This window comes from Neovison vison, chromosome 8, assembly GCF_020171115.1.
Source record: "Neovison vison isolate M4711 chromosome 8, ASM_NN_V1, whole genome shotgun sequence".
Classification (NCBI taxonomy): domain Eukaryota; kingdom Metazoa; phylum Chordata; class Mammalia; order Carnivora; family Mustelidae; genus Neogale; species Neogale vison.
This window is the reverse complement of record NC_058098.1, coordinates 69075217-69090093: the sequence shown is the minus strand read 5'-3', so window position 1 is coordinate 69090093 and position 14877 is coordinate 69075217. Positions and strand designations below refer to the sequence as shown.

The 14877-nt window shown below is 59.4% G+C and overlaps 1 protein-coding gene across 5 annotated transcripts; it reads left to right on the top strand.

Moving 5' to 3' along the window:
* The first annotated feature begins 3094 nt into the window (after positions 1 to 3094).
* Positions 3095 to 13413, top strand: SEMA4C (semaphorin 4C). Of its 5 annotated transcripts, none has more exons than XM_044263848.1 (15): positions 3095 to 3519; positions 6071 to 6211; positions 7737 to 7885; positions 8234 to 8296; positions 8473 to 8571; positions 8661 to 8757; positions 8894 to 9010; positions 9105 to 9256; positions 9344 to 9519; positions 9850 to 9994; positions 10107 to 10329; positions 10465 to 10577; positions 11545 to 11702; positions 11790 to 11857; positions 11942 to 13413. In XM_044263848.1, the coding sequence occupies exons 2-15, from the start codon at positions 6103 to 6105 to the stop codon at positions 12769 to 12771; spliced, it is 2499 nt and encodes an 832-aa protein (XP_044119783.1). In that variant the 5' UTR covers positions 3095 to 3519; positions 6071 to 6102; the 3' UTR covers positions 12772 to 13413. The 5 variants fall into 5 exon arrangements, with proteins under 5 accessions (XP_044119783.1, XP_044119781.1, XP_044119782.1 ...); XM_044263846.1 differs by having other exon boundaries at positions 6068 to 6211; XM_044263847.1 differs by lacking the exon at positions 3095 to 3519 and adding an exon at positions 3938 to 4011.
* The last annotated feature ends 1464 nt before the right edge of the window (positions 13414 to 14877 follow it).

The window sequence follows — 14877 nt, the reverse complement described above, 5'->3', positions numbered from 1 at the left end:
CCTGGAAATCACCTTTGAAATTTCCCCCCTTTGTTCTCACTGCCAGGGGCAGAGAGGGAAATGTCTAAGAGGCTGAACTGGGGAGTTTCCAATTCTCGAAGCTGCCCCTACCTGGCTCAGAGAAAGAGATCATGCTGTCTATCAGCACAGACACCCGGGGCCTTTCTCTCCAGTCCTGGTCCTTGAGCACTGAGCCCTCCTCCCCTGTTCCCCAAACACACTTGTCCCCAAGGGGGAAACAGATACCAAGGAGAAAGTAGGTGTTGGTGACTACTCAGTCCCTCCAGAGATCTAGTGGTAACCTGAGCAGAGGGGTGTGCTTCAAGGTCACCCAAGGGCGTCCCATATCCCCTGGGACATGTAATGGGCCTTCACTGGAACTGGCTGGAGGCTGACCAGATATTCTAAAACCGGTCTGGGACCAGTTAGAGACTCAGTCTCCTCTAGGCCAAGAATTCCACAGTGCTGCTGGCGACTTCACCACTTGCCCTTTCCAGATCCTTAAGCCCCTGGGAAAAGGCTGAGGGATATCCTGATTGAAGGCCCTGGAAACGTAGCATCCGGGGCTGTGATGACGGATGTTTTCCGGCTTCCTTTTGGTGATGGTGGCAGGGAGGGGCTGGGAAGGGAAAGGCTTCCCAGGTGGACAGCTTTGATAACTCTCTTCTAGGAGGAAGTAGAGGAAGTCCTTTTCCTATGTCCCCGCTCACCTCAGTCCCCAGCCCTCCAAAAGATCCCTGAAGGGTGGCTGATCCAGGCTTTCTCATTTCCCCCTCTGTGAGCTAACAACAGCTCTCGGATCCTTTGGAAGTTGGCCAGGAAGTGCTCACTGGAGAACCCCAATGTGAACCCTGGGCTCCACTCTGGTCTGAAAGCTGCCTTGCAAGAGCTAGTGGTAAGGAGCTCAAGTGAGGGACACCATGGCACATGACCAGTGTGTGGGGGAGGGACTGGGAGGTTGACTTTCAGGCAAGACCCCTGGACCCATCTGTAGGGACTGAGCTGAGTCTGAGCTGAGCTGCCAGTGGATCCTTGGAGAAACTCGGAAGGCATTTAGCATATGTGGGCTTTCCTTGACTTGGCCAACAAGCAGATGAGCAAGAGGGTCTATCAGGGCCTAAGACTTGAAGCATGGGTACTTTTTTTTTTTTTTAAAAGATTTTATTTATTTATTTACTTGACAGAAAGATCACAAGTAGGCAGAGAGGCAGGCAGAGAGAGGGGGAAGCAGGCTCCCTGCTGAGCAGAGAGCCTGATGCGGGGCTCGATCCCAGGACCCTGAGATCATGACCTGAGCCAAAGGCAGAGGCTTTAACCCACTGAGCCACCCAGGTGCCCCGAAGCATGGGTACTTTAAATAGAATATGCCAGATAGGCCCTAGGGAGACATGACAGGTACAAGAGACTTTCCTCCTTCTCCTTCCTCCTCCTCCTCCTCTTCTCCTCCTCCTCCTTCTTCTTCTTTCTTCTTCTTCTTCTTTTCTTAATTTAAAACCCAGGAATGTTCATTTTTGACCAGTTGTACTTTTATTTATTTTTTTTTAAGATTTTATTTATTTATTTGACAGAGGTCACAAGTAGGCAGAGAGACAGGCAGAGAAAGAGGGGGAAGCAGGTTCCCCGCCGAGCAGAGAGCCCGATGTGGGGCTCGATCCCAGGACCCTGGGATCATGACCTGAGCCGAAGGCAGAGGCTTTAAACCGCTGAGCCACCCAGGTACCCCCGGTTGTACTTTTATTAAAAAGTATGAATCATGAGCAAGTAGTCATGCAGGAAACTTTATCCTCTGCCCACCCACCCATGGAAAAGGCCAGTGCTGGAAATTAACAGCAGGAAATGAGTGAAGGTAGAAAAGGGGAGTGGGGTGGAGAGCTGCAGCCTTATCTTTGAGGAGCATTTGGGAGGGAAGGGCTCCCTGAGTCTGTTAGCAGGAACAGAGAAGCTTGCCATAACATACAGAAGACTGTCCCTGCCAGTGAAACCAAACCACCTTTTGAAACTTTCCACTGGGGCCGTCTTGCAGGTGGAGCTCTGCCTAGTGGAGGTGGGAGCAGAGGTGAGGGAAAACAGCAGGAGATGAGCTGTTTCTGGCTTAAAGGTTGTCCAGATGCACTCTGACTTGATGGAAAGACAGGACTGGGAGTCCCAAGACCTGATTTAACATCCTGACCTTGCTAATTATCTACGTTACTTTGAGCAGGTTGCTTCATCCTTCTGAGACTCATTTTTATCTCCAAAATCAGAGACAAGGATACCTGCCGTTTGAACGGTGGTCAGGGTGGATGATGTGAGGAAATGAAAGTGAAGGCAGGTGGCAAAGTGTCAAGCACAGAACAGATATGAGTGCTATCTGCATATCAGTTCACCTCCACTCAAAAAGACTCAGGGTCTAACCTGGAGGAGGGGTCACCCCCAACTCCCTCCCAGCCAGCAGAGGCAGAGCCTTCCCTGCCCACCCCATGCTAACTGTTAAGGCTTGCCCGCTATCTCCAGAATCTCCAAGACCATGGCTTTTTTTTTTTTTTTTTTTGCCTAGTGGAAAGGAGCTGGGAAATAAGGCTTTGGCCAGTTCAGGAGAAGGGCCCTTTATGTGTACCAGCAAAGACCCAATTGTTACTGAATCCAAACTGGGCTGCTTTTCCCAATTATCTCCACTACTCTTCTGGTCTCCATTTTTAGATGCCAAGTTTTAACTCAGAACAAAAGCTCCTGTCGGGACTGATTTATAATGCAGATTTGCTGACGGGGCCCTCCAGTGTTCCTCTCCTCCAGGACTGTGCCCGCTTAAAGTCCCCACCAAAGCCTTGGGGCTCCAGTCTCTTTACCTCTGTCCTTTGCTCCTAGCCAAGAGGAGGCATCTGTGTCTGGGTGCCTATGGGGCGGCTTCCCTGGGGTTTGTCCACTTGCCCAGCTCTGAGGACCAGCTGGCAAGGTCCACACCAGCACCACTCCAGCGGAGCGGGCCAGAGCTACAAGTGACTTCTAGGAGCTGCTGTGGGCGGAGGCAGGCGGTTCTAAAAGGTGGTAGCTCTCCAGCGCGCCTTCCCCTCAGCTGCTTTCATCTGAACATTAGGGCTCGTGTCACTTGTTACTCAGCCTTCTGGCATCAGAAGGACTCATTTCTTGGGGGCAGGCTCTGTGCAACAGGAGTCTCCCGGAGGGCTGTCTTCCCGGGGAGCTGGCTGGACAAGGGCGCTGCTGTCCCTCTGTGTGGAGCATGAAAAACAAGGAGCAGACTCTCCGGAGATTAGTGGGTCTAACTGGTTGGTAAGACCCGTTCCAATCTGACTGCGGGGGCCAGCTGGTGTTGGGGCCAAGAAACGAAGCAGAATTTCGGGCCAAAAGACCCATTCTGGTCTGCCCCAAAAAGGAGCCTCGATTTCCCCGGCACCCCTCCCCCGGATACTCGCCCCGAAGGGGCTTGCCCGCGTTGGTTCCAGTAACTGCAGAGTGGGGAGCTCCTCGGCCCCATTCCCGAGCCCAGCTGCCCAGCGTTGGGGGACACTTCGGAAAGACCGGGTGAGTCCGATCCCCTCAAGGCAATGCCCGGAGTCCCTCCCTCGCCCCACCTCCCCGCGCTTGTGGCGTAGACCGAGACTCCGAGGCGCGGGGCGGCAGGACGCGGGGAGGGGCAGGGGTCCGAGTCCGCCGGCGGGGAGCCAGTGGTGGGGGAGCGGGCGGGTCGCGGTGGGTCGCAGCCCCCTCCTGGGCCGGACCTCGCGTCCCGCCCCCGGCCTCCGCTCGACACCCCCCACCCCGCCTGACGTCAGGGGGGGAGGGGGCGGAGAGCGGCGGCAGCGCTGGTGAAAGACCCGGCGCCCGGCGCGGTGGCGCGGGGAGCCCGAGCCCAGGGGCGCCGAGGAGAGCCGGGACCGAGGGGCGGTGGCAGAGGGGACAGCGGAGGAGGGCGGGCGGGCGCGCGCAGGCGGGCGGCGGCGCGCGGGTAGGGGCGGACCGTGATCCGAGCCGAACGCGAGGGCGGCGCCCAGGGATTCTAGCCGCGAAGAAGAGGTGAGTGAGGCCAGGGTTGCGCGGGGCGGGAGCACCAGGGCTACGGGGCCGCCGCTTTGTCCCCCGACTCGCGCAGGAGCCGCCGCATGCGCGAGGGACAGGGTCCGGGAGCGCACGGAGGGCTAGCGGCGGAGACAGCAGTCGGTCCGAGATCCTTCCTGCGCCCCCCGCGGGCTGGCCGGCGGGGGCTCGGGAGCCGAGCAAGCCGTGCCCGCAGCCATAGCGTCCCGAGGCGCGCACTGGTCTAGGAGAGCGGGGCTACGCGGAGCGGGGATCCCCTGTGCTGTCGGGTCGGAGGCCAGGATCTTCTCCCAGGCCCCCGAACTGCCCCCGGCTCCCCCACCCTCGACGGAAAGTTTGGGGCGGGCTTGGACTGAGGCCGATGTTGTGGGATCGGATTTCCCTGCCGCGGCCCCCCACCCGCCCGACCTCTCCGCTGGGGAGGCGGGTTATCCTGGAAAGCCAAGCTCCTGACCCGAGCCTGGCTGCCCAGCCCCTGACGGGAGCGCCCGCCCTGCAGCCGCGGAAGCGCTGTTCGCGCCCGGCTGCTCGCGGTGGGCTAGGGTAGGGGGGCGCACCGCCTGGGCCCCGCGCTCCTCCTGCCCTCACCCCACCCCACCGGCTGCTCCTGCTTCCGCGCCCTGAGAGAAGCTGGGGGTGGGGGCATCGCCGTGCTGGCCGATTCTCGGAGCGCGCCGTGGGGTCCGGCCCGAGCCTTGGGTAAGGGGCAGAGCGAGGGCTGGGGGTGTGTTGGGGGGACGGAGGAGGGAGGGGTGAACGTGTGCCTAGCCCCCGGCCCTTCCAGTGCTGGGATACTGGGCCGACAGGGGGCGTCCGCCGGCCAGGCTCGCCACGCTCCCAGCGCCGCCGCTTTGTTTGCATTCAAATCCCGGGAGCTGGGGGAGGGGAGAATCTGGGGTGAGTGGGTGACCAAGGACGAGGTCTTGGCGGGGACCCTTTGTTTTGGGGTGAGCAGGTCCCCAGCTTCTGTGTCTCTGTGCCCGGCACTGGAGGGCTGGGGCACTGTCAATTAATGTAGATGACTTGCCCAGGCCGGGGTCCCAGGGCGCAATCCCTGAGTTGGGAAGGTTCGTCAGACCCGGCGGGGGGAGCGCAGCAGGCGCCGGCCCTGCACCGGGCGTCCCCGGCGGTCGGAGAGGAACCCTTCGCGCTCCCCACCCGCCCCTCTACTCCCCCCACCCCCGCCTGAGAGCTTCGCCGGGAGATCCCTGATTAGACCGGAGCCGGCTCTGTTGTTCCGCCGCCCCAAAGGGTGAGGGCTAGTGTCTCCTAGGAGGCTGTGCAAGGAACAGGATGAGGCCCTGGTCATTTCCACGCCCATCCCACCCACTTCCTGCCTCCCGTCTTGGGCAACAAAGGGGCCTCGGGAAGCTGGGCCCCTTAGGCTCCCGGCCCCACTTCGGCCCTGATGATTTGGATTAAGGGTTTGGGGCTCTGCCTGGCTATTGTCTGGGGGTAGGGGAGAGGCTGGGGCCGGGATCCCCGCAGGGCCGGCTCCATCAGGTGGGGGGGAGGAGGGGTGGGGGGAGGGGGGCTTCTGCAACCGCCCACCCACTGTATGCCCCTTTACCCAGCCGAGGGGTATGCGTGCTAAAAGATCTTGGGACTGGCTGGAGCCCGAGTGGGGGAAGGTCTTGCTCCCAGAGGTTATTTTAAGAAATCCTCAAATTTGTCAGGCTTGAATGTGGGGGAAGGGGTCCCCTTTTAATTTCTTAAACAACTTCCTGTTGGGAGGGAGTGGGTGAGGGCCTGGAGGCCAGAGAAGGTTTCTTGGAGTGTCCAACCCTCCAGCTGACTCAGCTCCTCCCCTCCCCTCTGGGATTCCCACCTCTTTTGGAATCTGTGGGGGCTGAGGCCAGGTGTTGGGGGGAACCAAGTCTCTACTTCAAGGATTGGGTAAGGAGGGAACCCAGGAGGCTCCTGGGGAGGCTGATCAGGTCATATGTCCTGTCAGTGCCTCCTGGCATGGGCTTGTGTGGGCCCCCTTCCGGTCTGTTTTCTCTGGCTGTGATTCTGACCCTTTCTTTTCCCCCAGCAGGGCAGCTGGCCTGGAGCTTAGAGGCGTTTGCCATGGCCCCACACTGGGCTGTCTGGCTGCTGGCAGTGGAGCTGTGTGGCCTGGGCATTCGGGCTGAGATGTGGTGGAACCTGGTGCCTCGGAAGACCGTATCTTCTGGGGGTGAGTGACTAAAGTCCTGAGGAGGAAGACCAGTGTGGGGAGGGGAGGCCAGGAGGGACTGCAGCGGGGAGAGGAGCAATTGCCCCTAGATATGCCAGCTTTATTCTGCTCTCGGACTCAAAGCCTACAGGTGACACAGCTGTCCAAGAAATGGGAGTGAGTGGCCCCAGGGACCCAGAACTGGTAGTCCTGGGATATCCCTTCTTCAGATGATTAGGACTTGGCTGCCCCTGTTATGCAAGGAAGAGAGACCCTTCTCTTCTGTATCATTCTCCCCATGCCTTACTTGTGGAACTAGCACTTGCACTGAGAGCCCACTGAGAGAAAACAGAGCCCGGATAGGCATAAGGCAAAGAGTGTCATCACCCCCCTCCCCAAAGTCCTCCTAGCTTTTTGCCCCCAGGAGCCCCCTTATCAACCATAATACACCCCCTCTGCTACCTTGACACTTGTGCCCTCTGGTGGCTCTGGATGTGTTTACGCACATGCTCGTGGTGGGGGGACAGCAGACCTGACAGTCCTTTGATAGTCTTTTGCACACGCACACACCTGTATTAAGAGGTGATGTCAGGTTGTTTGTATCATCAGTGCACTCTGGGGACCTGGGATGAGCTCACCTCCCACAGGCTCCACTCTGGTGCTAATGAAGCCCTCCCTTGCTAGCCTGTGTCTGGTTCCAAAGGCTCAGGCTGATTTAGGGGGACCCTGAGGACAGGTGGGCAGCTATTTGGGGGCTGATGTAGGAATTCTCTGTCGTAGTGTCGTACTGTCATAGTGCCTTGCATGGTGAATAGTAACAGAGCTTCAGTGCCTTCTCTGGTCTCAGGCCTCTGGTTCCCCCAACCACCCTGGCCTGGCCTCCCAGCCCAGTTCAGCCTCCCTCATTCCCACCTGTCCCAGTGGCCAGCCGTGTTTGGATCTCTGGCAGCCTGGATTTGGGTCCCGCTGGACTGAAGAGTGTCCTCAGGCAAGCAGTGCCTATAACTTCAACTTCAGTACCCTCGGCTGTGCCAATTCCCAGGCTGGGGCCTGGCCGGAGCCTGGTGTGCGCAGCGGGTAGCAGGCAGCAAAGAAGGAAGCAGTAGCAGAGGAAGCGGGGAGGGGGAAGAGCCCAGTTCTGCAGCCAGAGGTGCTGTTGACCCTGAGAATGAGGGCCATCAGTCTGATGGCTTCCTCTGGCCGGAAGCTGTGGCTGAGATATCCTTCCTTCCTCCTCACCAGCCCAGATTTGCTGCCTCCCAGGCTGGGAAAGGCCAGGGAGGCTTGGAGGGAGCTGTCAGAGCCAAAAGGCTATTAGAGAAGGCTCTTTATTGCCGGTCAGGGTGCTTAGCTGGCATCCGCTTGTGGGGTGCTAGCTGTAATGTGGGGCAGCAGGGGTGATTTGGCCCAGGAGACCACCATACAGAGGAAGGCTGATTCTGTGGGGAAAAGGATGCCTGGAGCCCCGGGAAGGCCTCTGCCCATTCACCACCCTGCTCACTCCCTCTCTTGTCTCCCCGCCCACCCCCGCTTCTTGGCCCTGCAGAGTTGGCTGCAGTAGTCCGGCGGTTCTCCCAAACGGGCATCCAGGACTTCCTGACGTTGACCCTGACTGAGCAGACAGGGCTTCTGTACGTTGGGGCCCGGGAGGCCCTGTTTGCCTTCAGCGTGGAGGCTCTGGAGCTGCAAGGAGCGGTGAGAGGTGGGGGAGCGGGAGGCACACAGGTGTGGGGAGAGTGGCAGGACCCAAAGGGGTGTAGCCTGAGGAAGCTGGCCCCTCAGCCCTGTTCTTCCCTGTGGAAATCTTTGTCCAGTTTCCATTCCCACCCTTCTAGCAGAGCCGACACGCTGCTTTTCCTCCTCTGCAGCTTTGCAGCAGTCTGGGGCTTCTGTTCTCTGTTACACTCCCGGGCAATGGGGACTGTGTACGCTCCCTTGTGGTGTCCTCATGTAGCTGCCAAGAGCCATGCCTGTGGCAGATACTCAGGGCACGTGCTCAGTGGCTACTTGGGATGTTGATGTCTCCCCCCACTCCCTTCCCAGATCTCATGGGAGGCACCTGCTGAGAAGAAGGCCGAGTGCATCCAGAAAGGGAAGAGTAACCAGGTGGGTGCTCAGGATACGGCCAGGAGGCCAGAACCACCCTCCCATAATTCTGTTGGCCAGGCCTGCAGTTGTCCCCCACCTCCACCCTCTCCCTTTGTTCCAGACAAAGGGAGAGGTCCTTGTGTCAACATGTCCCATGTTCTCATAACTTTAAGTGAACCCCTTTCTCTCCCCAGACGGAATGTTTCAACTTCATCCGCTTCCTGCAGCCCTACAACACATCCCACCTGTACGTCTGCGGGACCTACGCCTTCCAGCCCAAGTGCACCTACATCGTGAGTGCTGCTTTCTCCCCTCAACCCCCATCCTCGCCCTACTCTGCCCACTCCCCTGGGCGCTTCTGCATTGTCTCTTCCGCCCCTAGGACATGCTCACCTTCACTTTGGAACGTGGAGAATTTGAGGATGGGAAGGGGAAGTGTCCCTATGACCCAGCTAAGGGCCACACCGGCCTCCTTGTGGGTGAGTGGCTATCCCCACGGCAGGCTGGGGGAGTATCCTACCCCCACCCCTCCGCCTGCCATCTCATTGTGGATCTGCGTGGCCTGAACGAAGTTTCATGTCACTTCTGGCCTGCCTGATCCGCTGTCTTCCATAGACGGCGAGCTGTACTCGGCCACACTCAACAACTTCCTGGGTACAGAGCCAGTTATCCTGCGCAACATGGGGCCTCACCACTCCATGAAGACAGAGTACCTGGCCTTCTGGCTCAACGGTGAGCCCCAAGGAGCTTGCGTGGGGCCCAGGGGGAGCCGTGGGTGAGAGGCCCTGCAGCACCTGCCCTGCTAACCCTCCTCCCCTTCCCGTAGAACCTCATTTTGTAGGCTCTGCCTACATCCCAGAGAGCGTGGGCAGCTTCACAGGAGACGATGACAAGGTCTACTTCTTCTTCAGCGAGCGGGCAGTGGAGTATGACTGCTATGCAGAGCAGGTGGTGGCTCGGGTGGCCCGTGTCTGCAAGGTACAGAATCCTGTGGTGAGTGGGGAGCCCCGGGAGGCCTGGTGGCTCAGCGGGCCTGCCCAGCAGTGCCCCCTTGCTATCTGCCAGGGGGACATGGGGGGCGCGCGGACCTTGCAGAGGAAGTGGACCACATTCCTGAAGGCAAGGCTGGTGTGCTCGGCCCCGGACTGGCAGCTCTACTTCAATCAGCTGCAGGCTCTGCACACCCTGCGGGATGCCTCTTGGCACAATACCACCTTCTTTGGGGTTTTTCGGGCGCGATGGTGAGTTGGCTGGGAACCCTGGGGGGTTTGGGGGGAGGGGGGTTGCCCAGGAGGGATGGTTGGGGTTGCAGGCCACTGGGTAAAGGCTTAAGTGGTTCGCTGACCAGAAGGCAAGGAGGATGTTGGGCATCTGCTCCTCTCTGAGTCCCCCCTCCCCTGGGGGAGGTGTGCAGTGCTCTTGCCCCTGCGGTAGGTTAGAGCCAACATGACATCACACATGGCCATGATTGCTTTGTGTGGGGGGAAGGGGCTATCTTCCTGGTCCATGACATGAGCTGGGGTAAAGTGGACACCACACCTCACCCTTTGGTTCCCTCCTTGGTATGACAGGGGCGATGTGGACTTGTCAGCGGTCTGCGAGTACCAGCTGGAAGAGATCCAGAGGGTATTCGAGGGTCCTTACAAGGAGTACCGTGAGCAAGCCCAGAAATGGGGCCGCTATACTGACCCCGTCCCCAGCCCACGGCCTGGCTCGGTGAGTCCTCCAGGATGGGGATGGGTTCCTGCCCTCAGCCGCAGTAGCTCTCCACCATGCTGACAGCTCTCCCCTCCTCCCCCCTGCCCACACCCCACCCCCCACTCCCCAGTGCATCAACAACTGGCACCGACGCCACGGTTACACCAGTTCTCTGGAGCTGCCGGACAACACCCTCAACTTCATCAAGAAGCACCCACTGATGGAGGAGCAGGTACGGCCCCGGTGGGGCCGGCCCCTGCTCGTGAAGAAGGACACCAACTTCACCCATCTGGTGGCTGACCGGGTCACAGGGCTTGATGCAGCCACCTATACGGTGCTGTTCATTGGCACAGGTAGGCACCTGGGGAGGTGGGTGTGGCTGCTGGAAACTGGGTAAAGGCCTGTGTGTGTCGGGGCAGGGAGATCTAGAGATGCTCCAGGGGCCCCATGCCCTCTCATTCTTGCCTGTCCTCCCCAACCACCCACAGGAGATGGCTGGCTGCTCAAGGCCGTGAGCCTGGGCCCCTGGGTCCACCTGATCGAGGAGCTGCAGGTGTTTGACCAGGAGCCTGTGGAAAGCTTGGTCCTATCCCGGAGCAAGGTAGTAATCAGGTCCCGTCCACCACTGTCCCTACACCTTCCCCCGTCTTTGGCTTGGCCAGGACAAGGCTGGGGAGGCACTAGAACACACCTCGCTTAGCTTAGGGCGAGTTCCAGGAAACGAGCGTGCTAACAGAATCTGTGCTCGGCGGCTGGCAGGCATTATATATAGCCAGGTCCCCGTGGGGGCAGTGTTCCCAGAATTGGGCCTTGGCAGCGGCTTGCCACGCTTCCGTCAGACCCCTCGAGGCTGTGCTGTGCCTCTGTGACCTACAGCCTCTTCTCTATGGTGCTGCGGTGGTCGGGGCCCCTCGGGCTCATGCTGCCCTCATGCTGCTGGCTGTCTTTGCGCCCCCATCTCCCCCAAGTCTAGCCCAGCCCAGTCCTGGCCCTCCACTCCCTTTCCTGTTTGTCTAAAGTGCTGCTTGCACCTACCCTTCTTTCTGGCTAGTTTGTGACTCCTGTGAACTTTCATGTACTCGCCCTTGACCAACTGCCGTGGCTCAGATTGTTCCCCAGAACGTGGAATAATGGCAGAAAAAAAGTCCGTGGTTGAAGAAACACGGATTGGCAGTGAGCATTCAGAGGAAAACACCTTAATGCTGTGCCTGTTCTATTACGAGGACTGATGGGCCTAGCGGAAAACAGGCTTCCTGCACTATTTATACTGCACTGAAGCACGCGCGCGCGCGCGCGCGTGTGTGTGTGTGTGTGTGTGTGATTATATTCCTCAGCCTCGCACTTCACTGTTTGGGCCTAAGAAGGTCATGTCTCTAAGGTGCTTAGGATTGTGTCTGGCTTGTAGTAAGCCCTGGGTGCATTCTTCAGTCCTTCGATTTCCCTCCTCAGAGTCCTGTGCCCTTTGTCCTCAGGCCCCTTTGCCCTCGTGCTCCCATGCAACTGTCAGAGCTGCCCCCCAGGCCATGTCCCGCCCTGGCTGAACCTCCCGCACCCCGCTTCTCTTGCAGAAACTGCTCTTTGCGGGCTCCCGCTCTCAGCTGGTCCAGCTGCCCCTGGCCGACTGCGCAAAATACCGCTCCTGTGCCGACTGTGTCCTCGCTCGGGACCCCTACTGTGCCTGGAGCGTCAACACCAGCCGCTGCGTGGCCGTGGGTGGCCCCTCGGGGTGAGTGGGGCTCAGCCCTTGCTGGGACCGGGGTGGGAGCAGGGTGGTTGGAGCCGCAGTGCCCATGGACCCTGTTTCCCCAACCAGGTCCTTGCTGATCCAGCACGTGACGGTCTTGGACACCTCAAGCATTTGTAACCGTGGCAATAAAAAAGGTGAGTTGCCTTTTTTCTCCCTCTCCCCAGTAGGATGGGCCCTGGGTTTCCTGTGCTAACTCTGCTCACTCTCTACTATTGCAGTCAGGCTCACACCCAAAAACATCACCGTGGTGGCGGGCACAGACCTGGTGCTGCCCTGCCGCCTCTCTTCCAACTTGGCGCACGCCCGCTGGACCTTCGGTGGCCGGGACCTCCCCGCGGAACAGCCTGGCTCCTTCCTCTATGACGCCCGCCTACAAGCCCTGGTCGTGATGGCTGCCCAGCCCCGCCACGCTGGCGCCTACCACTGCTTTTCGGAGGAGCAGGGGGCGCGGCTGGCTGCCGAAGGCTACCTGGTGGCCGTGGTGGCCGGCCCATCGGTGACCCTGGAGGCTCGGGCTCCCTTGGAAAACCTGGGGCTGGTGTGGCTGGCTGTGGTGGCCCTGGGGGCCGTGTGTCTGGTCCTGCTGCTGCTTGTTCTGTCGCTGCGCCGGCGGCTGCGGGAGGAGCTGGAGAAGGGTGCCAAGGCGGCGGAGAGGACCCTGGTGTACCCCCTGGAGCTGCCCAAGGAGCCCACCAGTCCTCCCTTCAGGCCTGGCCCAGAGACTGACGAGAAGCTCTGGGATCCCGTCGGCTACTACTACTCAGACGGCTCACTCAAGATTGTGCCTGGACATGCGCGGTGCCAGCCTGGGGGTGGGCCCCCCTCTCCACCTCCTGGCATCCCCGGCCAGCCCCTGCCTTCTCCAACCCGGCTTCACCTGGGGGGTGGGCGGAACTCAAATGCCAATGGCTACGTGCGCTTACAGCTAGGAGGGGAGGACCGCAGTGGGCTGGGGCACCCACTGCCCGAGCTGGCCGACGAACTGAGGCGCAAGCTACAGCAGCGTCAGCCACTGCCGGACTCCAATCCCGAGGAGTCCTCCGTATGAGGGGCCCCACCGCCTCGCAGGGGCAGCGTGGGACGCGCGGCTCCTCCGTTTTTGCACAGGCACCAGCTACCTCAGGGACATGGCGCGGGCACTGGCTCGGACTGGGGCGGACCCTGCCCCGCACCCGCCCGGCCATGAGAACCTGCTCCGCTCAGCACGGGCACTGCCACTTGGTGTGGCTCACCAGGGCACCGCCTCCCAGAAGGCATCTTCCTCTCTGTGAGGGGCTGTGAATCACGGACACATGGGACCCCAGCCGCCAAAACGTTTCAAGGCAGAAGTTGGAGATTGTGGGTGTGTTTGTATCTAGGTGTATGTGTATGTGGGTGTGTGCATGTGTGTGTGACCTAGTCGTCTTGTTTCTCTGTGTGTGTGTGTGTGTGTGTGTGTGTGCGCGTGTGAGGTAGTCTTCCTTTTTCTGTCCAGTCTTCCCTTGGCCTGGGGTCCTCCTGGTGAGTCATTGGAGCTATGAAGGGGAAGGGGTCGTATCACTTTGCCTCTCCTACCCCCCTCTGTCCCCCGTGGGGGTCAGGGATGTACATAATGGGGGTGGGCTGGGCAGGGTGCTGTGCCCCTTTTGGGAAGTCCAGGGCTCTGGGGTGGGCCTGGTCCTGCTCCTAGGGCTGTGAATGTTTTCAGGGTGGGGGGAGGGAGATGGATTCTCCTGTGTGTTTTGGGGCAAGGGTGGGAGGGGCCTCCCACTTGGCCCTGGGGTTCAGTGGTATTTTATACTTGTCCTCCCTTACTGGGCTGGGAAAGGTTGTGTGGGGGGAGGGGGAGGGAGAAGGAGGGAAGAGGAGAGAGGGTGGGCATGCTGTGGATATTGCATATCCTCTCCCAGCCCTAGGAGGAGGGCTCCTAACAGTGTAACTTATTGTGTCCCCGCGTATTTATTTGTTGTAAATATTTGAGTATTTTTATATTGACAAATAAAATCAAGAAAACAGTAAGTGTTATGTGATAAGGATAAGGCATTTGGGCCAAAATCTTCTGGGCAGGACTAGCCTCACCTCCCCATAGTTGTAGTGCAGCTGTCGCTAATGTCCCTGCCTACTTGTGCCAGAGGGAAGATAGTCCAGGCTCCAGTGTTTTCCCACAGTGGTAGCTTTGGGGCTGGGAACCCGACCAGGGCCAGAGCCTCCTGGGAGCCAGCTTTGGCTTCTGGTCAGAGGGAGAAGTTAGGGCATTGGGACAAGGCGGGAAAGGAGGGGCCTGGCTTCCCAGAACTATGGGGAGAGGGAAGTGGGAGTGAGGGGCTAAAGGAGGGGGACTTCTAGAAAGAGCTTAAGGTTGTATGGACTAGCTTATGTGAGGATGGGGCTCCCAATTAGCCTAGGGGAGGAAAGGTAGTTACTTCCAGAAGACTTTCAGCCTTCTTCCTACCCTCCAGGAATTTAGTCTTGAATGCTCCGGCTATATGGAACATGGAACTTTCCCCGCTGCCCCCCCAAGTGTGCACCAAGCCACTAACCTATGCAAGGAATGGGTACAGGGAGGGCCCAGATAATTGTAAGGAACGGAAGACTTACCCTGGATTCTGTAATTCGTGCCCACAGATGGAGGCAGTCGTGAAATGGACTTCCTTCATTTGACTGCTCTGGAGGGCCTGCAGTGGCTGAAAGGGGCTGCTGCCCTGTGTCCTTAGCTTTAGGAAAGGGCTGTGATGGCCGACTTCTGGGTATGCTAAGCTTTCAGCTTGGTCATTAACCTCAGCCCCCAGGATGTTTTGATATATGAAGATCGATACAGTAAATTCCGCTCCCACTGGGGCTGGGTGATTTGGCACAACCCAAGGCTCTGTTCTTGCCCTTGGGGCGTATGTGCTCCTAGTGGCAAAGGTGGTGGCCACCTGCTTCCCACGGGTTTTCAGGAAATAGTGAGGTGGCGCGAGAGCAGAGAAGGGGAAGCGAGGTCACTGGGCCTGGGTGGTGCCGAGAAATGGGGCGGACCTTGGGGCGCGCCCGGCGACTCCCCGTCCTAGGAAAACCAGTGGGACGTAGGGAGCCGTGGAGGGCTGGGCTCTGGCGGGCGGCCCATCCGCCCACTGCGTCCCCACACCCTACAAGGCTGGCGGCCCGCGGGCGGTCCGCCTGCAGTCCGGATCTG